The sequence below is a fragment of the Delphinapterus leucas genome, unplaced genomic scaffold, assembly GCF_059928025.1.
Source record: "Delphinapterus leucas isolate spDelLeu-1000000601 "Yukka" unplaced genomic scaffold, BTC_Dleu_Yukka2 spDelLeu_asBTCV2_sq25, whole genome shotgun sequence".
Lineage (NCBI taxonomy): Eukaryota > Metazoa > Chordata > Mammalia > Artiodactyla > Monodontidae > Delphinapterus > Delphinapterus leucas.
In genome coordinates this window covers 15,975,196-15,997,986 of record NW_028322234.1, presented here as the reverse complement: position 1 = coordinate 15,997,986, position 22,791 = coordinate 15,975,196, and the positions used below count along the sequence as shown (strand labels likewise).

Here is a 22,791-nt window from a genome sequence, read left to right as displayed (position 1 = left end):
AGCAGCCCCCGCCTCTCCCTCCCTCCTCAGCGGTGAGGAGCCCAGTGCCAGGCAGAGGGGGCACGCGTTGGGGGCAGCTGCTCTCGGGCACTGGCTGGAGAGTTGGACTAAAAGGCATGGAAGGACTTCCCTGGTGGTGCACAGGGGTTAAGAACCCGCCTGCCAACGCAGGGGACACAGGTTCGAGACCTGGTCTGGGAAGATCCCACATGCCACGGAGCAACTAAGCCCGTGCACCACAACTACTGAGCCTGTGCTCTAGAGCCCGCGAGCCACAACTACTGAGCCCACGTGCCACAACTACTGAGGCCACGTGCCTAGAGCCCATGCCCTGCAACAAGAGAAGCCACCGCAACGAGAAGCCCGCGCACCACAACGAAGAGTAGCCCCCGCTCGCCGCAACTAGAGAAAGCCCGCGCGCAGCAGTGAAGACCCAATGCAGCCAAAAATTAACAAATAAATAAATTTATAAAAGTAAATAAAATTTAAAAAGAAAAGAAAAAGCGATGGGGGTGAAAGAGCCTTGGGGTCCAGGCCCAGCCGCCCTGCTATGCGGTCCCGTTCCGGCCATCCTCGGGTCTGGGCCAGTGAATGCCCTGTGGCTGAGGCGCTGTGACCCAAGGCTGTCAGGTGTGAGCACTTCAGGCTCCAGTTAGCGACCACCGTCGCGAGGGAGTGGGCAGGCCCGCTACCTGCCGCCAGGGGAGAGGCTGTGCTGGCTTTGAGGAGCACCCCTCTGGCGAGGGAGATAAGAACATCAGGCAGAACAGAGACACAGTGATAAGAGCTGCAAGGGAGGTTTAAACACGCCAAACATGCTCCTGGCTGGGTGAGCTGCGGGGGCCAGTGCTGTCCAAGCTGGACCTCAAAGGGCAGGGTTCCAGCAGGCAGAGCCTGGCCAGGCAGGCATATGGTGTTCTGGGTGAGACCCAGGCTCGGGGACACAGGGGCTGCCATTCCTGATCCTCCACGTGCCAGGCACTGTGCGGGCGCTTTGCATACATCCTGCCATTGATTGTCACCCCTCTGCGATGACAATGCAGGGACCTGCACACCCATTCTACAGATGAGGAAACCCCCGGGGTAAGAGGTGGAACAGCAAGGCTGCGAGCTGAAAGTGGAGAAGCTGGGAGCTGCGCCCAGAGCTGTTGGACTGGTCGGTCCGTCCCTCACCGCTCCCCGCAATGCAGGATCTGCCAGAAGGGCACGGGGCCTCCGAGGCTGTGGGGAGGAGGCAGACTGCCTACGTGCAGAATGCCCAGACATGGGAGGTCCCGGGAGGCAACTGCAATGACTCCCGGGCAGGGCTAAGAAATTCCTGAACGGGGAGGACGGCACAGGGACGGGAGGGAGCGACACAGGGATGGACTCATTCGCCTCTACATCCCTTCCAATTGCTACTCCCCTTCCTGCTGGCCTCCCAACACTTGGGAGCCGCTTGCCAAACACCTCAGAGCAGCCCCTTCTAGTTTCCTTTATGGCCTTCTGTCTCATGACTTGGAGAGCCCACGACATGGGCAGAGCCCAGGCTGGCCTGCTACCCGGCCGACACACGAAGCTGCTGGCTTTCTCGAGTCTCCTTTCTCTGCTTGGGCCCTGGGCCCCTGACTCAGAGCTGCTGGCAGACACACCAGAGGGTGCACTCTTTGGTTAACTGACGCCCTTTCTGGAAAGGCGAGCCAAGGGTGCTTCTGGGGAGGTAACGTGCACGGTGCACTGCCACGCTGAAGCCTCCTGTCCGTCCCTGCCCAGAAACCTCCAGTGGCCCCCGTGTCGGGATGATTTCCAGAGCCTGGGCCCTTGTGAGTACGAAATGCTTGCCGACGGGGGCGGCACTTGGACTCCAGGCAGCTTGGATCCCACGTGGCTCTGAGAGTAAAGGCCACGAGGTGTGGGGCCGGGCCACCGCCCTAAGGGATGAGGGAGAGGTGCCACTGAAGCAGAGGCCACAGAAACACTATTCATACCCAACTCCTCAGCCCAAGGAGGCGGGCCAGCAGGAAGCCTGAGGGCTCTGGCAGCAGGAGAGCTTTCATCTGTGGCGGGTCTTTAGTAAATATCTGTGAGCTGATGGAGAATAAGTCACCACCCGCTTTGTCAAGCTCCGCAGAGGGAAGTGTCCTGACAAGTCAGAACTTCCTTCAGCATACCCGGAATTCTGGAATTTTCCCGGTTTGCTGGTACCCTTCATGCCTCCGGGCACACACTTCCTCTCCTCCTAGGGATCAAAGCTACGCGGTTTTTTAAAAGCAGCTCTGTGAACGGGAGCAGTGGAAATGATCAAGCAGGAAAAGGCTTCTGAAGTTACTTTTCCCGTGAAAACCCCCAGTCGGGCACCATGACCACCAGGTCTGGCCCCAAGGGGCAAACACAGACCCACAGACGCCCCTCCACACAGCAGTGTGTCGGGGTGTATCTGGAACCTAGTTGTGGCAGCACAAAGACGGTGGCTTTGAAGCCCAAGGTGTTCTCTCAGCAGGAGGGACGGCACCTCTGGCCTGAGGCCAGCGGCTGAGATACTGGCTCAGAAGCAGAACCCCTCAGGTCCCCGAGGCTGCAGGCACAAGCCAGCTGCAGGGTCCCCCAGGTGGTGGCGGGGGAAGCGTTTGGCTGTCTCTGTGGAGAGGAGACAGGCCAGGGGGCCTGGTCTGAGCTAGCCTCTTGCAGTCTGAACCCCCCTGGTTCTCTGCCCCCGCCCCGTGGTGCCCCTCCCGCCTCCCTGCCCAAACCTTCCCAGGGCTGGCTTGGTGGGCAGCAAGCTGAACGCCATGTGAGTCCCAGTGGCTGCTCCCCTGCGTGGCACATGCTGCTAAGATGAGGGGGGAAACCGTTACATGAGAAAAATCCCCTCAAAGTCACGTCTGGCTTAATCTGAGAGTCTGGTCAGGACACGGCACGGGCAGTGGGAGCAAAGCAGGAACCCGTCGTCGGAAAGAATGGACTAGGGAAGGCAGCAATGGCACGTGGGGACAGTCGCTCAGTGACTGTCAAGGCAGTGACGAGCTGGGGGACGGCAGTCCCGAGATGGATTGAGGTGTAGCCTCAGCCCCATCTCAAAGCCCCGACCTCTGCATCTGCAGGCTTTGTGGGTCCCGGTACCAGCAGCCAGAGGTTCACCCAGGGCAGACACCCAGAGAGCTGCCCCTTCAGCCCCAGGCTGATGACCAAGTTGCCAGATCTCCCACTGCTGTGACACTGCTTTCCCGATGGGGCCTCAAACTGGCTTTAAGCACCCCGGATCCGTCACGAGGGCCCCTGCGTGTAAACCAGGCCTGCCCTGCCCTGGCTCAGACTCTCCTCACTTCTCCCCAGGACCCCTCCTGGCTGCTCTCCCCTCCTCGGCCTTGCTGGGCCTCCTGCCCACGGCAGCCCCCGAGAGCTGGGTCCAGAACCCTCTGTGTGTCAGGGTCTGTGCCCTCTCCAGGCTCCTGCAATCCCGGGACTGCTCCCCTCCTCCTGCAGGGGCTGGAGGCTGAGGCCTGGCCTGACCCCCCGTTAGCTTCCCACGCGCCCGCGCTCATCTCCGAGCGCAGGGACCCCATGTGTCTTGCTTTCCGCCATCACCCAGCCCAGTGCATCTGACCAAGCACCCAGGCCCCTTACTTTTGGGGGGTCCTCTCCTGGCCTCACAGAGGAGTGGCAGCTCAGAAGGACCCAAAGCTGGAGGAGGAGTGAGGGGCTGGGCAGACACGGGTGGCTGTGCGGTGCCTTTCCTGTTGCCTCAGCCCTATTTGAGGAAAATGCCTCCCTCACCCCGAGGTGACCCAGCAGTCCTTGGAGATGGGGTGACAAAGAACTCACTCCCTGCCTGGCCCGACCTCCACGTGGAGCTCAGCTGAGTGTCGGCCACAAGGGCCCAGGCTGGCCAGTGTTTCCCCTCGCAGCCTGTCTGGCCAGAAGCCACAGGCCTGAGTGCCCTCCCGGTGCGCTGTGGAGGGGTGGGCACTTCCTCTGGGGACCAACCCCCCCGCCCAGAGCGTTAGCCCGGGCTCGACTCTGATGATGGTTGGTCCTGGGATTCCCATTAAGATGCCGAGTTCTTCCACAAGAAAGCAGAAGCACTTAACAAGAAGTGTTCCCTGCTTCCATTCATGGTTAACCAGTTCCCCAGGTCATCTGGCAGAGTCTGGGGGAGGAAGTGGGCCCTGCTGGGTGCTGGGACAGGTGTGGAAAGCAGGCTTCAAATTGAAGCACTTCTGGCTTGTGGGGGGAGGTAGGACTGCTGGAGGGGAGAAGGGACCACAGAATGTGCATCTTTTAATGTTTCTATGAAACGCAGCAGAGACTGCATTGTTCCTTGGACCTGCGGCCTTGTCAGCCCTTCTGTCAACCTTGAGGAAGGGATGGAGCCCCCAAAAGGAAGAGATAGAGCCATTGGGGACCTCCAGCACCCATCTGGCCCAGCTGCAGCCTCTGGGCAGTTATCTCCACCTTATAAATGGAGCAACTAACACCCCAGGAGGTGACCCGCCTTTCCCAGGGCCAGGCAGTGTAGTGTAGTGTAGTGTAGTGTAGCGTAGTGTGTGAGACCAAGCCATACAGGAGGGGTAACTGGGTCCCCAAAGTCTTAAACCACCTTGCTCTGGAGGCTGCCCTGCATCTCCCTGGGTTGCTTCCTCATTTTCAAAGACTGGCCAGGGCAGTCAGGGTGCTGTGGAGACAAGGCCCAGCCCTCAGAATCCGGCCACAAATCCCGCCCCTCCCGCTTGGCTGGGGAAGCGTCCCAGCAAGTGTGAGGCCACATCGCAGCCCCTGGGAGCAGGCGGTCAAGAGGACCACAGCTGTTCCTGGACAGTGACAGTGGGGGACGACCACCCAGGATGACACCCTACACCACACCGAGTGCACGAGCCTGGAGGCGGAAGGCGTGCGTTGGAGGGCTGGCTCTGCCCTGAGCCTTCTGGAACTCCAGTCTCTCACATGATACCCACCACTCCAGGGTGGCATGAGGCCACAGCCCCTGGAATAGCACAGAGCTTTCTATGAATACCAGTGGCACCCCGGACCGGGAGCTGCTCAGGGAGGAGGACACCAGTCACACACAGACCCCTGCGCAGGACGTGATGCAGCTCATGTCGGGGAGAAGCAGACGGGCCCTGCCCCAAATGTTATCGGGGGAGGTGAGGGCCAAAGCCTCAGGGCCTGGCTGAGGAATCTGGGCGGCAGACTGGGGTGTGGGCTCAGGACTTTGCCTCCGCCGGGACACAGGGAGGGAACAAGCCCACTGAACAGGGACTCTAAGGGGGGCCTGATCCCAGCCGGCACCCCAGGCTGTGCCGAGGGTTTTTACCCAACGACCGAGAGGCCAGCAATTGCTTGAGGCTCATCTCTTAGGAACAAATCTCATCTGGAAGTCTTGCCAGAGCTGAGAAGCCTGGGTATAAAGCGGCCTAATGCATTTTAATTTCTCATCTCAGGGACAAGGCAGGAAGGCTGCATGTCACACAACCGGGAAAATCAATTTCAGATGAAAACTCATAAAAAGAAACACCCAACCCACAAACAAATGAGGTAATAAATTTCCGAATCCTGCCGCGCCCACTCCGCACCGCTGACTGTGTGCTGTGCCGGGGTGTGCTGTTGGGGAGCTACCGTCCGCAGATCCCCTCTCAGGGCAGTACAGCAAACTTCTGTCCCCACAGGAGAGTAAATGAGGTGTCCTGCAAACTCACCTTTTGTCAATGGCAGAGCTGACGCAAGAGCAGCCCTTCAGGAAGAGACAGGAAACGGGACTTGGAAACCCTGTGAGGTGCACAGCTGTGCGGCCTCCAGAAAGCACCGGAACAGACCCTGTATCCAACACCATCACCGCAGCCTACTACATAAGAGGCTGTAGGCACCAGGTCACGAGTCTCACAGAGGGCCATGTGTACCCCAACAGCACCAAGCTAAGGTGACAGAACGATCTAAAAGCCCAGGGCCCTGGAACACAGATGCTGTCCCCCCATCTCTACGACCACTTCCATTCTGAGACACTTAACTAATGTGAAGCCACCTCTTCGAGGAAGCCCTCCTGATTCTCCATCACCCGCCTCCTTACCCAGGTGGGAGTGACCTGGCCACTGGCCACCTCTCCCAGCACACTATTGGCACCTCCTCCATTGAGGCCAGAACCCCCGCCCCCTCTGGACCTCACCTTGGACCAGGCTCCACAAAGGCACCCACCTCACCCCATGTCAGAGCCTCTGCCCTGCTGTCCCTTCTGCCCCAGACTTTCCCGTGGTTGGGTCCTGTCCATCTGGTTCCCCCCTCCCCAGTGGGGCTGTCCCTGACCCACCGATCACTCATCCTTCTCTCAAGCCCCTCTTGTTTGTTTACAGCCCTCCTCCCACTGGACTGTGAACTCCAAGTGAGCGACCCCAGCACTGCGGTACCTGCACTCGGAACGGTGTCTGAGACTATGAAGTGCTTAGTTGATACTTAGCGCCCCATGGGAGGAAGGAACGACCTCACAGGGGTCTGACCTCATGGCGCCATTCCATAGTGGCTAAGCACTGGGAGGGCTGCGGACCCAGGAGCCGGCCGGATGACAGCACCCCCTACCCCTGAATCCCCAACTTTCCTTTGCATTGCTTATGGGAAGTTCAAGTTAGGCGGCACTCTGCCTGGGGGCTGCCAGTCTAATTCCTCACTCTCCACCCAGGGTCTGCCCACAGCTGGCCCCCTCACCAGAATGTGAAGGGAAAGTTTGCAAAGGAAAAAAATCTGAGCAAGCTGGGCCCAGGCTGGCCTGCATCCAGAGGACCCCGCTCCCAGAGGAGGAACCCCCTGTGAAAGGCATGTGCCTGCAGTTTGGGAGGGCAGGACACGGGAAAGGAAGGCTGACAGGCAAACAGGCTCTGAAGGCCAGAGGGAAATGGCCCCCAAATGGGCCAGGCTGGAGCCGTAGGGGCCGCACACCTAGGTTCTCCAAGGATCATCGGGGGCGACCTCTCGGGGAGGGCAGAGCTCGGCCTGGGTGCTCCTCCGAGAGAGCTCCAGGAAGAAGCTCTGAGCGGGCGCTGAGGAACATACCCTCACCTGGCTCCACGGCTCGCCTGTCACTCCAGGGCGGCGACACCAGGTGACTCAGGGCCACTGAGACCAGTTTCTTCAGGCGTGGCTACCAGAAGCACCCGGGTGGGTCATGATCCCAGGACAGCATACGGCAAGCCAGAGGAGGTGACGCCATCAGCCCCTCTCGGCACAGCGGATCAGCCCCTCTGAAGTTTAGTGACGGGCACTGCGACACTAGGCCACGTGTTAGATGCCGGCACCCTGTCACCCTGCACGGCCGCTCCTCTTCTTGACCCCCACCCTATTTGTCCAGGGGCACCTGCCCTTCTAACCTGCAGAGTCAGTCCTGGAAACCCTGAACTGGAAGGAATCTCAGCACACAGATGAGGAGATCAACAGGGGCCTGCTGGGGCCAGGTGGGCACCAGAGCCGCCACTCCTGTCCCCGGCTGCCATCCATCCTGCAGTGGCAGAGGGGGTGGGCCTTCTCCTTCTCAGGACGCACATCAGGCCTGGCGCACACGCTCCCTGATGTTACTGCCTGTAACTGCCCCAGTGGTGGGTGAGCACCCGACTGAGGGGTTCCCAGGGACTCCGCCCTAGATCACAGACAGAGAAGAGCAGTTCTCAGGGGCCGTCTCCTCCGCCACAGCTCACCTTCATTCCAGCAACAGCACCTGGGAGAGCCTCGCCTCCCCACCCAAATGCACCCTGTCCCCAAACACTGACTTCCCGTTGGCTGCCAGCTGCTGTGATGGGGCTAGTAGAGCAGCAGGGGGCCTGACGCCCAATAGGTGATGGGCAATCAGTATTTGCTGAGATAACGCAGACCTCGCCCTTAGGAGCCCAGGGGAGAACACTGCCAGTCAGGTGTGTCAGTAACAGGCCAAAACAAGGGTGTGCCCAAGAGGTCCTGAGGTAGGGCTGGGGTCGCAGGGGAGCAGTGGGGGTGTGGACCACAGCACAGGGACTGGATCCGGCTCTGTCACCACACTGTCACTTAACAAGAATGTGGACCCCTCTGAGCCTCTGTTTCCTCAACTGTAAAACTGGGTGCTGATGACGACCCGTGATGACACAGGTCGCTGGGTCTCCATTGTGTGCACAGGCTCTTCACTGCGGGGCTTTTCTCTAGTTGTGGTGCACGGGCTTCTCTAGTTGTGGCACGCAGGTTTAGTTGCCCTGCAGCCTGTGGGATCTTAGTTCCCCGGCCAGGGATGGAACCCGCGTCCCCTGCAGTGGAAGGCAGATTCTCAACCACTGGACCGCCAGGGAATTCCCTCAGCAATGCCTTTTTATGTTGATTTTTCCAGGAGTAAAGCAGCCCTGCCCTCGTCCTTGCTTCTCCGCTGTCACCGTATGACGTGTGTCTGGTGCTGCCACTTGCTGAGCTAGGAGCCGTAAGCATATTCAAATCTCTCTCCATCTGATGACGATGGTCTAGTAGCCAGGGCCTCCCCCCGCACCCAGGCCAACCTCTGCTCCCCTAGAAGGACCGAGCCCACAGACAGGCGGTGTCTGGACTCCTGGATGAGGAACAAGAACACAGTAGGGCAGGCCAGTGACCCGGAGGCCCCAGCACTGGGGGCTTCGCTCTGCTGCCTGCTGGGGACAACCTGCATCCTCCTCTCCCTTCTCCCTCCCGTGTCCACATTCAAAGCCAGGGTCCCGGTCACCCCCTCGTGAGTCATCCCTGGTTTCTCCATACAGGGCGCGTGTCATAGGACCCTGTGTCACCATATCTGCCCTATTTCAATCGCTCAGCCACTGTGCGTGTCTGGGACACTCTCCTGCCCTGAGCTTACCTGCTCCATCAGAGCAGGATGGGGCTGAATGTCTGGGGTCAAAGTCAGCAGGCCAGCTCCCCACTTGAGAAGGTTGCCCTTATTCATTCAACAGATATTTATATGTGCCAGGTATAGTAGAGGGAAAAAGAGATAGATACTACAAGCTCACACAAAAACGGCACTACCTTAAGGACCTAAGATAAGGAGCCCCTTCCTCCTTGTGGGGAGGGAACCAGGTAGGAGTTACAAGATGTCCCTGGACTTGGCTTTGAAGGATGGGTTGAACTTGGGGGCAAGAAGGAGAAAAGGACATGATGTGAGGAAAGGCAGAGACGGAGGACGCGGGGTCCGCACCAATGCAGAGGACAGAGGCGCTAAGGGCCGGCTTGGAAACCAACTCCCAGAATGTGATTCTGAAGCGTCCCCTTTGCAGGTGTGGGAGTGATTAGTGAAGGCTGCCTGGCACGAGGCTCTAGTGTCCGTGACGGGAAGAAAGGCACACTATCAGGCTCGAGAACTGCCGACCTCTTTCTACAGTGGATGGGAAGCAATGCTGGTCGAAATCCCACTGTGGCATTTCCCAGAGGTTTAGACGGGCCACAGCGCTCTTTGCATAAAACCTGAACACAGAGCCGGTTTTCAAGTTGACGATGGAGGATTCCCTATCAGTCCACTAGCTCGTAAGTCACCAAGGTGGGATTCCAAGAACCAGGGGATGACTTCCATGGAGCACTGAAACGAAGATGGCTCAGTGGGAGGCCCGCTCTTCCCACAGCACCCATCCATCAGCTTGGCAAAGCGAATCGCTCCTATTTCCTCTTTGACCCCAGCCGTTAAGTTGGAGGTGAGAGCTAAGGGAGGATGAAACACACGTGCTCGTGTGCACATGCGCGTGCATGCGTGCGCGCACACACACACACTCTTCAATGCTGAGCTGAAAACCTTTATCCAGACAAAGCTTTAAGACAGCAGGGACCTGTAAGAGTTTCCTACAGCTGCTATAACAAATTACCACAAACTCAGTGACTCAAAACACGTTTCCTAAGCCGCACAAAAATCTGAAGGAGGTCAGAAGTCCGACACGGCTCTCCCCAGCGAAGACCAAGGTGTTGGCAGGGCTGTGTCCCTTTCTGGGAGCTCTAGAGCTTTCCCGCCTTTTCCGCTCCTAGAGGCGGCCGCGCTCCTTGGCTTGTGGCCCCGTCCTCCGTCTTCACAGCCAGCGAGGTGGGCCTATCGTGCCACCTGCCCTCTGGTTCTCTCCTCCACGGTCCTGTCTCCCTCCAACCAGGCAGGGAAAGGTTCCACTTTTAAGGGCCGTTATGATGAAATTGGGCCCACCTGGTCATCGGTTCCACCTCCAGGTCCATGCCCTTAATCCCACCAGCAAAGTCCCTTCTGCCAAGTAAGGTCACACATTCACAGGTTCCAGATAATGGCAGGGACACCTTGGTGGAGGGCAGGGGGGTGGTGTTCTGCCTGCCACGGGAATAGTCAGCTCTCGTTACTCACAGTGGTTCTGTGCTATAAAGTCGCCCAGACGTCGAACTAGTAAATACTGAGCCACTGCTCTGGGGACACGCAGGGGTTAGGCTCCTGTGAGCCTCTGGTCACAACTCATCACCTGTAACTTCATGTTACGTGTGTTTCTGTTTAAAGAAACCTTATTTAGGGACTTCCCTGGTGGCACAGCGGTTAAGACTCCGAGCTCCCAATGCAGGGGGCCTGGGTTCGATCTCTGGTCAGGGAACTAGATCCCACATGCATGCCGCAACTAAGAGCCCACATGCCCCAACTAAAGATCCCGCGTGCCGCAACTAAGACCCGGTACAGCCAAATAAATAAATTAATTAATTAAAAAATAAATGAAAGAAAACTGATTTAATATACACTGCTGATTCATTAGCACTGGACGCACGGCCAGCAGTACCTGATCTCGCCTGAGCGGAGCTCATCTCACACATGCTCTGTGAGCACGTCACAGCCTTCCTGTGCCTGGGACACTAGCCAGCACTTCAGCTCCATGCTTGGGACCAAGAGCGAAAACACCCGCAAGAAGCACAAAGGTACAAACACGCGTCACTAAACAAGCCGTGGAAAGGATGCTGGTTTACAGTCTTATTCTGCCTCAGTGGGAATGAACGTGTTGGGAGACTCAAAAATTTTTGTCACTCTGGGCATGTTCACGAATACCTGCGAAGGTGCCCCAAGTACTGATGGGGGGGGGGTTACAAACACATTTCGGCAAGTAAGGTGAAACCGCAAACACAAGCCCGCCAACAATGATGGACCGATGGTGAGTTCAGGTGCTGCTGGCTGTGCATCCAATGCTAATGAATCAGTAATGTATATTAAATAAGGTTTCTTTAAACAGAGGCACGGACCGGGAGGTGGAAGCGATCGCCCTGGATGACCAGGTGGGCCCAATTTCATCAGGTGGGCCTCCCTGGGTCCTCCCCCTGGCTTGTGCCCCCACCAAGCGGACCCTGTGCCTGGGGAGCCCCCGCCCCACGCACCCAGCTTCCTGGCTCAGGCGGTACCATGGAGCCTAGCAGAAAGGTCACCCCTGACGAGGGCCCCGACGCAGGACCCCCAGCAGCTTTGATCAAGACTCCAGGGTCATGCGAACAGAAGAGGTGGTGGTGTTCTCCAGGCTGGTCCTGCTCAAAAACCTACACGGTCACATTAAAGGGGCAGGAGTTTAGAGAAACACTTGGGCCTTGCCTGCGGGGACATCCATGTGACCGCTCACTGTGACGCCGAGAGCAAAAACGCGGCAACGTCCTAAATGCCCACTGCCAGCGGAGGGAGGACAAGTCGCTGTCCGCACACAAAGGACAGCAGGGAGCTGTGGAAGCAAAAAACTCGAGCCACACGCTCAGTGTGGACGAAGCGCCCCAGCGGTGCTGAGCGAAAAGAGCAGGCCAAAACAGCTGCCATGTGACACCATTTTCAAGGGGTTAAACTTGCAAAACAAAGTTGCAGACTTTTTAGCGGTAGATTCGTGTGCAGTGATGTATCAGGGAGGGGCCCTCGACTCTAACTGTGCTGCTCGTGTTTACTCAAGCTCTTGTGGGCGCTTGGCTAACGGCTGGCCATTCTTCACCTCTCTCTCTACAGCTGAGACATTTTAACACAAACTCAAGTGCCTGAAAAGGGACGTGCCCTTTACGATGCACTGGCACTGCCTGGTGCGGGGAAATAGCTGAGTGCAAACTCCCCTAGACGGCGGTGGACTCTCCTCCAGGCTCTGCTGAGAGCTGAGAGGACGCCTGGACTGAGACCGGGCAAAAGGTCCTCCTCCCCACTCCCCGGAACCAGCACACCCGGACTCCCGGGTCCCCAATGCGCCCCCATCTGCACAACTTCCCACAGAAGCCTCCCAATCCTGACAGTCTGGAGGCAGCAGAGGGACTTGGCCGACCGGTGCCTCCTGCCCAACCTGGGCCGAGGCCAAGGGCATGGGATACTCTGAAGCAAAGCGGAGAGAGTGCTCAGCTACCCTTGAGTCCACCGGCGGGAAAGGAATGGTGATGTGGAACTTCCCAGAGATCCCAGGAGAAACACCTAAGGCTTCTCAGCCGTGAAGTAAACGCATCAAGGCTGGGGGCAAGAGACGAACCTCAGAGCCAACCTCTGAGGGCAGCACACACAACTGTATTGGGGCAATCAGTGGGGAGCTGCAGCAGCTCCAAGACTCCTCAAGGGTGAAATGCTGACTTGGCGGGACAGCAAGGATTCTCAACCTTGGAGGAAACACCCCAGGGAGAGGAGATAAAGGACAACCCTAGGCCAGGAGGTTAGGGTTAGGGGACGGAGAAATCCCACCCTTGTCCCCGTGCGCTCGCCGCCCTCTTCTGGACAAAGGCTGACCCTGAAGGGCCAGGGCTGCCCGCCCAACTTCAGACAATCACAGCTCTGATGACCTGAGGCCATCAAGCTGATGGACACCTGCCTGCCTGCCTGCGTGCCTGCCCAGAGGCAGCCGAGGGGCCTCATCCTGGGGAGGCAGCTGGCAGGAGATGAGGAGGGGGCCTCGGGAGTGATAAAGTTCCCAGTTTCCTTCCCCGGGGGCGTCCTAAGTCTCCTCTCGCTCCTGGGGCTGAGACCCAAAACGACAGAGGAAAAACCATCAGTCAGCTGCTCCACTTTAGAGAAAGTGGGACTGGATTGAGGTGTGCTGGCCAAAGACATCTGAATTATCGGCCAAGGTGGTGTCGGGGGACTAAACACACGTACTGAACGGTGCCACTTACTGTCGGGCCTCTCCCCAGACACTTGGGAAATGCACCCTCACCCCAAAGCTCTCTCTTCTGAGCCTTAATTCAAGGCTGCAGGATTTCCTGGCTCCACGGGGAGACGATGAGGGGCAGGGGAGGGGGTGACAAGAGAAGAGGTAACCCAGGGACAAGTGAGAAAGTTATTCCCACCACGATGCTCTTTCAGTACCCCTCGTTCTGGCAAGGAAAAACTTTCCAGTGGGCACTTTTTTTTTTAAATTTTTTTTTTTGCTTTTTATTTTTTGGCTGTGCCACGTGGCATGTGGAATCTTAGTTCCCTGAGCAGGGATCGAACCCATGCCCCCCTTCAGTGAAAGTGCAGTCGTAACCACTGGACTGCCAAGAAGTCCCTCGTGGGCACTTATTGTTTCAGCGACTCTTTAATAAGAGGGACCAGGGCTCCTCTGGTGGCGCAGTGGTTGAGAGTCCGCCTGCCGATGCAGGGGACACAGGTTCGTGCCCCAGTCCGGGAAGATCCCACATGCCACGGAGCAGCTGGGCCCGTGAGCCATGGCCGCTGGGCCTGCGCGTCCAGAGCCTGTGCTCCGCAATGGAGAGGCCACAGCAGTGAGAGGCCTGTGTACCACAAAAAAAAACAAAAAAAACAAAAAAAAGAGGGACCAGACCCCAGCCTCCGAGGTAAGGAATCCAGGAGGAATCAACTACACTGCTTTGTTTCTGTTGTATCTTGTGATCCAGTTACTATGACTTAGAGTAAGAAATAACATCAAGATCCCTTTTAAAATAAATTTAAAAAGTGAGTCTATTTGAAAGTCAAGTTAACTAATTGATTCAAGTCACAGGCTAGGTGGTTGGTTCCAGGTATTTACTGCAGGCCCAGGAGCTGGTGTGATGGACGCAGCACCTCGGGGAAGGTGGCGGGGCTCCCTGGGCCCCAGGGTGTGGACAGGGAAAGTTAGGGCCCGCAGGTGAGGAGGCTGGCCTCAGGTGCACTGGGCCTACGAGCTTGTTGCATTTCCAGTACCAGCCAGACAGGCAGGGACCACCATCTAGAGGGTGGCTGGGAGTGCCATGACTGGGGACAAAGATCTGGAGGACAGGTGCATGAGCAGTGGCAGGTGCTAGGGAGGTCCCTCAGGTCCTGGAGGGAGAAGGCCCAGAGGCAGGGTGGCAAGCCCACAGGGGGAACCAACGGGGCAAAGCGGAGGAGGGGGTGAGAGAGCTGGCCAGCTGACTCAGGACACAGGAGAAGAGGCAGAAGGGCGGCCAGGTGTGGAAGCCAGGGAGGGACTGCACACAGGACCCGGGCTAACGCCGGTCAAGTCTAAGAGGTCAGAAGTCCAGGGGCAGAGAGCAGGCTTCTGAGGCCAGAGTGGTGGGGCCTGGGGAAAGTGGAGCCAGGGAACTCCTTTTCCCAGCAGGCTGGGCACCTCCTGGCCTGGCTGTGGGGTTGAAATGACAGAGACTGCCCGTGACACAGGTTGGGCCGCTCTGGCCAGTCAAGCGCCGGTCCCTCGGCCTGGAGCCCTCAAGACAGATCCTAAGCCAAAGGGAACAACCTCTGAGCTTTGATTTCTTATTCTTTAAACCAGTCGGACCTGTTCCTGACCGAGGCCTCCATGGCCTTGCCAGCCACCTGGCTTCGCATGGGCACCGCCACTGGCACCGGACAGCCCCATTCCCGCTCTGAGAAGGAGTCCACCATTTCTGACGACTTGGCCAGCAAGCCACGACCCGTGGGGACCCAGGCCTGTCACCAGCCGCCAGGCAGCCTGCTCCCTCAGGAGCTCACACCCAATGAGAAGAAAAGCACACTGGGTGTGAGGATGTGCTGGGTGTGTGGCACGTGGGCAGGAGACCACCAGGGAGGGTGGAGAAATATTTTTTGGGGGGGGGACCCAGGAGATGGCAAGGATACAGGAAGATACACAAAGGGCTCTGAGGGCAAACAGGAAGTGGACAGGGAGACTGGGCTGGGGTGGGGAAGGAGGGGGGAAGGTATGAGCCTGAGCAGACCTGTTGGACTGAGGCGTGCTGGCTGCGAGGGGGAGGGTGGGATTGAAAGCCGCGACCAGGGCGGGGGCTCCGGAAGGTCCTGAATGCCAGGTTGGAGCTGGAACCGCACCCCAGGTCAGCGGGGGACGCTCCCCTCAGCAGACCCCAGCCCTGTCTTCTCTAGGTGCGCCCACACGGCCGCCCCGCTTTTGCGCTCTCATGACCTACGATGTGGGGCAAACTCCGTCCAGCTAACCTTTACTGAGTTCCTGGGACAGCGACCCACTGTCCTCCTCACCGCCCACCCCCTCCCGGGGGGCAGCTCACGTCACTGGGCCGTGACAGTCCGGGCGGGCGTGGTACCGCTGGAGGGGTTTAATGCCCAGGTGTGGAAATCTGAGCATCCAGGCAGCGGCTCTTCCCAGGGTGGCCACGGCTGATGCTGAGTCAGGTCCTTCAGAGGAAATCGCACATCTATTTTCCTGCTGTGGTTGGGAGTCTCCGCGTGATCCCCCTCTCGGGCCCAGTCAGCAGGTTTTTCTAGGAGCTGAGTGGAAAAGGAAGACGAGGCCATCCTCTGGGAGCCTGAGTTTGTGGAGCCCTGGTTACTGCTTAACAGGAAATGAGCAGAATTGGACCCAAACTGCAGTGCTCGAGAGAAGTGGCTGCAAATCCAGCCCTGGGGAGAGGGGCGGGGAGAGAAAAAGTTTGGGTGGGGGGGTGGGGAAGAGAAAGAAGGAGAAGAGGAGGAGGAAGGAGGGGGGTGCAGAGAGGAGGGGAGAAGAGAGGAACCGGCTGCTCCACAGTCTGATACATCCTTCCTCAGCTTTCCAGGGACAGCTTTAAAAAAGAACCAGAAAAAATCGCCCCTGATACTTCCCCAGGCACTTAAAAGCCAGGAGGGTTTGAGCACAGGGGGTAAAGATGCCTCCACGGGCCTGCTCACCCCTCCAGTGGCTGGAAGGCTCCATCATCAAACCCTCCTTAAACCTCAGAAACCTCACCCCACCCCCCGCCGTGACCTCAAAAACCAGAAACAGAAGACAATCTGACTTTCCTCTGCCACTCCGCGGCCCACGGCAGCCCTGCAGTGTCAAAATGTGCAGATGCCTCTGAAATCCTACGGAAGAAGTTGGCTGCACGCCCCAAATTAAAAACTAACTTTCCCCAGATTGGATCCGTTTCAAAATACTGGCAACAAAGTGGAGAGGGCTGAGACAGAGGCCAGGGCAGAGCTAACTGTGGCCCACATCCCAGGGTCAAAGGCCATGGGACACGCACACCAGAGGCAAATGGCAGGCCTGAGGGGCCCGGTCAAAGCCTGTCAGTTTGTCCTCTGAGGAAAGAAGCAAAGAGATGCTCAGATGGACACTTGATGGGCGGGCGGAGAGCTCAGGCCCCCGAAGGCACTAAGTGCTTGCTTGGATGTTGGCTCCGGAGGGAGGCTGGGTGGATGGGTGGTGGGTGGGTAAATAGCACCATTTCCTTACTTCACTTGCTAAGTCAGTGACAGTTCTGGGGTCGCAAAACTGTGACAGCCTCCAATTTCTGAAACCAAACAGAGGCTGTTATTAAGTGGCACACGGAATATAATTAAGTATCCTACAGCTTTGCCTCAAAACATACCCAGATAAGCAGGGCGATTAGCTCCCACGGGCCCTCTTTGATGAACTGCTCTTTACTACACACAGGATTCTGAGTCAGAGGTGAACTTTAGGTCTGATGTACCGCAGTCACGGGCAGCAGAAACAGAATATGATGACCCCTTGGTCCTGGTATGTTAATAACAAGAGTATGCAGGATGCTGCTTGGTTACAGGGCGCCTCCCTGATTGCAAACAGCGGGTCCTGCCCAGGAGGTCGGGTTAACCTGGTTTTACAGACAGGCCTGGGAAGTGGTGGAGTTTAAAGAGGCCCCTTGGCTCCCTTCAGGAAGGGCAGTCTCAAATCTCTTCTGTAGCTCCACAGTGCAGCCTAAAACACAGGGCTGGTTACTCCACCCAGCAAGCTGGGGATGGAATACTAATGGAGCAGGACAGGATCATCTCTGTCCAAGGTCCCACAGGGACACCGCTAGGTCAAGGGTCTTCCTACAAAATGAGTCAGCAGAGAGGCTTCCTGTAAGAGTGGACTTAACCCAGTTCCCGTCGCACGTGGACATGGCAATGGCCAAAGGCCCTTCCCAGGTCTGCTGTCCCGAGGCAGAAGGTCTTCCGGAGGTTAGCCTGCAGCTGCTCAGCTCAAGGGTCTGGGCCAGGGACCACCCCCACCCCCAGACCTCGCCTGACACCTGTCGCTCCCGGCTCACAGGTTCCACACTTTGATTCGTGCTGAGACTAAGGGGTTACAAATTCCAGATTTTTGTATCCTAAGATCACTCCATGTCTACTACTTAGCAGGCCAAGAACTTTACTGGGAAATCAAAAGCATGATCCCATAAAATGAAGTTTAAAAAATAGGTCAGAGGGACTTCCCTGGTGGTTCAGTGGTAAAGAATTCTCCTTCCAATGCAGGGGACACAGGTTCGATCCCTGGTTGGGGAACTAAGACGTGCCACGGGACAACCAAGCCTGTGCACCAGAACTACTGAGCTCGCGTGCTTCAGTGAGAGAGCCGGCGTGCCGCAACTACAGAGCCCAGGTGCTCTGGAGCCCTCGTGCCACAACTAGAGGGAGAAAGCCCACATGCCACAACTAGAGAGGAGCCCGCGCCGCAGTGGAAGATCCTGCACGCCTCAACGATGACCCCGTGTGCCACAACTAAGACCTGATGCAGCCAAAAAAAAAAAAAGGTCAGAGCAGGCAGTATCTGGGGACATCGGACATTCCCCCGGCTACTGCTTACTCCAACACGTTGGGGTCCTGGGCCCCCCGTCATACCCCCACCCCATGCCTTTCCCGGGAAGCTCGATCTTTCCTCCTAGACACAAACCCGGAGCCTAGCGAGTATCCAACAAACGTCAAAGCTACGGGATATGACGGTCATGAATTTCCCTCCTAGCTCGGATGGAACCAATCTTTCAGTTTAAACTCTCTCCCTCCTTTCAGGCAAAAAAAAAAAAAAAAAAAAAATCAGGCCAGCATTCCAGGCAGCTGCCAGATCTATCCCTAGTTACACTCTCAAATCTCCACACAGCCCAGCCACAAGAATTATCAGGAAACCAGTCAGAAGGTTAGGCCTGGAAATTAATGTCACCCAAAAACACCACAATGACAAGTGAAGTTTTGAGCCTAGATCTCGCTACTGGGTTCCTCTACCCACCTCAGTTCCTCAGAAAGGCTCATAAAAGCACCTCCCCAGATTCTAGGTGTGCATGAGTACCAGAGGGCTATTGAGTGGCATTACACGGCGAGGCCGGAGGGGACCAAAACCACGGGCCTGAGACAGACGCCCATTTCTTTGGCTGCTTCACTCCATACATTCAACTTTCCTCAGCTCAGGTGACCAGTTCCTACTAAGAAGTAAAAACCCACAGACTTCCCGCTCAAGCTCAAACCGATTTTATTTGAGACCTGAAAGTTTTCACCAGAGATGAACTGGTGTGGAATTTGCCAGTATACTGCCAGACACTGGGACCTGGTTTGTTACCAGTGTCACCAAGGAGGTAGAAACTTTTCATTAACATCACAGCCTCACCTTCGAGAAACCCAGCTTCTCTATTCCCAGCTCTCTCTCACACATCCACCTGGCTTCTATTTCTCAATTTAGAAATGATGCTCTTACAAGCCTTGGAAATCAAGAACCCGTTTCAAAGTAGGGTTTCTTGCTACAGAAACGTTGGCGCTTCTCTTATGTGGGGCCAGATAATTCTTTGTCTTGTAGAAGACTGTCCTGTATGTTATAGGATGCTTAACAACCATCCCCAGCCATTACCTACTCGGTGCCAGTAGCACCCTCTCCCCAAGGCGTGCCACTGTCTCGGACGTTGCCAAATGTCCCTTGGGTGGTGCACAGGGTGGGAGAGGGGAGGGTTAGTTGCCCCTAATTGAGAGGCACCAATGCAAGCTTGTACCTTCTTAAAAATGCCAGATGCCAAAAAACACTCTGGGGTTTTCCTGAGGACTTGGGAGGGGGAGACTTGGTGTCTGGATGCTGAATTTTACGCACATGTCCATCTGCGTATATGTGGTTATCTGCATTTCGAGAATTAGAAAAAGCAGGCAGCTGCCAGAAGAATGCCCAGGAAGGATTTTTTGTTGTTCTTCTGTTTGGGTAAAATTATCCTCACTTTTCTCAAACCATAAAACAGTGTTTCTCAACCTCAGCACCGTTGACGTCGGAGCCGGGTGACTCTTGGTTGTGCAGGGCCACCCAGTGCGCTGTAATATAATTAATTACCACCATGTTGTGACAACCCAAGATGCCTCCAGACATTGCCAATGTCCTCTGGAGGGTAGAATTGGCCCTGGTTGAGAACTACTGTCCTACAGGAAGACAAATGCCCCCAAATCCTTTTGTGTAAAAAGGGGACAGTGTTTACCTTAGGCCAGATAAGTGAGACCAATTGAGACCGACTGGTTTAAAGAATATCACCTGTTCACGCAGTGAAAACTCAATATATATTATTACGACTTAACAAGAATGTTACCTGACACAGACGACCCTACTTGAAAGAGGTGTTCGTAAGATCAAGAAAAGAAACACAGGGCTTCCCTGATGGCAGAGCAGTTAAGAATCCGCCTGCCAATGCAGGGAACACGGGTTTGAGCCCTGGTCCGGGAAGATTCCACATACCACAGAGCAACTAAGCCCTTGTGCCACAACTACTGATCCTGCACTCTAGAGCCCGTGAGCCTCAACTACTGAGGCCCGCATGCCTAGAGCCCGTGCTCCGCAACAAGAGAAGCCACCGCAATGAGAAGCCTGTGCACTGCAAACTAAGAGTAGCCCCCACTCACCGCAACTAGAGAGCCCACGCACAGCAACGAAGACCCAATGCAGCCACATAAATAAATAAATAAATTTATAAAAAAAAAAAGAGAAGAGAAGTAATACACAAAGAGGTGGACACATCCAGATAAACAGCAGAGGTCTATGGAAACTATTGCAGAAGGGAATGGAACACAGCCAGGGTGATTCTTGAGAGGGCAACTCAACATGGAGTCGGTCAGGAGGCCAAGACAACAGCTCTCAGAGGAGGACGTGTCGCAGCAATTCTTTGGGACTGGGCCTCAGAATATCGAGATAATAAATTGATCCGCACCACCAGCTTGCACTGCTCTGAGCTTTCCAGATTTCCAAGCACTCCCCACACGTCTGAATGCAGGCCAACCTTCTTTCCCCGAGACAAAAGGCTCCGGTGGATGGCCTGAGGCCCAGCTAGTTCCTCCGGCACAGCGTATCTGCTGGGGACAGCATGGGCCACCAGCACAGGCCCTCATGGCTGGGGGCGGGGCGCGGAGGGCTTCCAGAGACCTGTCTATATGAAGGAACAAAGTGGCCCAGGAATTCTTCCGAGACCCACAGTTCCTGCGAGAGGGGCTACATCAGGGCCCAAGATAGTGAGCAGCCCTCCAAGGTGCTCTGGTCAAGTGTGCGGGGGTGGGGTCTGAGGCCTGCTGGGCAAGGTCTAACCCAGGGCCAGCTCACTTAATTCCATCCTGCTGGGGCAAAGGGCTGTACTCTCAGCAACAATCCTAGAATCCCTCTGGGTTAAACCTCTCTTCCTCCAGGGTTTGGCCTGGAGTCTAGAGATAGAGCCCAAATATCTTTAGCCCTAGACAAATACTAGGGTCATTAGTTTTCCCCCTCAAAGGGCAAAAGGTCCCAGCTGTGTATTACTGGGGACTCATCTCTCTTCCCTCCCACCGGACCTCTCCAAATTGTGGGCAGAGTCTGGTTTGCCAGCGCGGGCCAAACAACTCCTATGACTGTTGCTCGCTCCTTCCTGGAGTCTATCCACACAAACTCCAGATCTATCCACACAAACTCCAGATCTAAGGTTCTCATAGGATCAAGGGATCTGGGACTTCTTGGATCTGAAATTATAAACTGAATTTTGCATTCGCCCAGTTTTCTGAAGAGTGGATCCACTCAGCTTTCACCAGACTCGTGAGCAATGGGGCCTGGACTTTCCAAAACACCTATTCTATCTGTCAAAGTAGAACACTTATATTCTTGGATTCTGCATTCCACTTCTGGGAACTTATCCTTTAAATCCAATCCCACCTGTGAGCAGAGATATTCACTGGCTATTCACGATAGTATCGTTTGCAGCAGAAAACTACTGGAAACAACCTAAACATCCATCGATGGACAACTAATTAAATAAATTATGACAGACTTCATGGAATGGAATGCCACATACCCATTAAAAAGATACAAGAGGCTCTAGGTGTAGCTCTGGGGGAGGGGGAAAGGAGAGGGGTTTTCCCCTAAGGACATTTAGCAGCATCCGGAGACATCCGTGGTCGGTGGGGGGAGCTCCTGGTATCGACTGGTTAGGGGCCAGGGATGCTGCTCAACGCCCCACTGTGCCCAGGAGGGCCACCACAACAGAGAATGACCCAAGGTGGAGAATTCTAGCTCTAGTGCGATCTCCGAGACACATTTAATGAAAAACATGAATTACACGGTTCTGTGTAGACAATGTTACCGCTACGTGTGTGTTTTTAAAGGAGAGACATACCCTTCTCTTTGGTAATTGGTGACAGTCCCTGTCTCTGGAGAGAGGGACTGGATGCCTGAGGGACTGAAGTGGGAAACTGACTTTTCACTCTACCCTTTCAACTTTGTACCGGGCCCACTGAAAAGGTTTTTTCGTTTGTTATCTTTAAAAAAAATAAAAAAGAAAAAAAGAAAAAGAATTGTTGTAGACACAAAATTTCCCTGACCCTGGGCTCTCTAGCAAGAGTCCTGTGTCGACAACCTCGGGACTGCTTCTTCCCCATCTCTCCCTGCCCCCCCCACAGCCCTCCCCCCCGCCCGCCCGCCCGCCCGCCCTTTCAGAGGGAAGGACGGGAGGAGAGGGGTCCACGTCCGGGGCCAACCTCTGGGTGCACCTCCGCGCCTCTAAAGCGTCTGCCCACCCGTCTCGAGGAGACTGGAGCCCACATGGCGGGGAGGGTCTGGGCCACCTCGCACGCAGACCCCCGCCCCTCCTAGGCTGTCCCCACCCGGCGGGGGACGAGTGCCAACGCCGCCCCCTCAGTACCCACGGCTCCCTCCCGAGTCAGGGCTTGGCCGGGAACCCCTCCAAGCATCCTGGGGCCCGGAGCTCGCCCCCCGCCTCGGCCTCCGCTCACCTGGCTCGCCTTGTAGAACTGCTTCTTCAGCCCCGCTACCGACATGCTGCCTCCCGCCGTCGGGCCTCCCACACGGACTCAGCGAACCGGAGGGACCGCGCAAGCGACAAGCTTCCGGGCGCCGCCAAACCCCGCGCGCCTCAGCGGGCCCCTACGGCACCGCCTCCGCCGCCCTCCAGCCAGCTCCGCGCCCGCCCCGGCGCCGCCTCAGCCCCTCGCGCGCCCGCGCGGCCAGGATATTACATGGCAACCACACACTTCCGGTGCCGGCCTCCGCCGCGCGCACGCGCGCCCCCCCCCGTCCCCGTCTGCGCACGCGCGCCCCCTGCCGGCCAGGGAGCGCACGCGCACTCCGCCTGCGGATGGAGCGGCCGCCTAGCCCAGTGAGTGGACCAGGGAGAACCTAGAGGGGCTGTGGCGGCTGCAGCGACCCCTCGAGTCCCGGAGGTGGGCCTGACGTCTTAGGAAAGGGGCTTAACACCTTTTTGCAGAGATTGGGGAGGCGAAGGGGCAGGTAGAACTCCAGAGGCTGG

General features: G+C 56.7%; 1 protein-coding gene across 2 annotated transcripts in view; it reads right to left on the bottom strand.

The window, feature by feature from the left end:
- Window positions 1-22,446, bottom strand: part of SH3GL1 (SH3 domain containing GRB2 like 1, endophilin A2) — a 31,213-nt gene extending 8,767 nt beyond the window's left edge. For both annotated transcript variants that reach the window (XM_089905623.1, XM_022557686.3), the window contains exon 1: window positions 22,259-22,446. In XM_089905623.1, the coding sequence (XP_089761749.1) occupies window positions 22,259-22,303 (45 nt within the window). In that variant the 5' untranslated portion in view covers window positions 22,304-22,446. The remainder of the gene's footprint in view (window positions 1-22,258) is intronic.
- Between the last annotated feature and the right edge of the window lie 345 nt (window positions 22,447-22,791).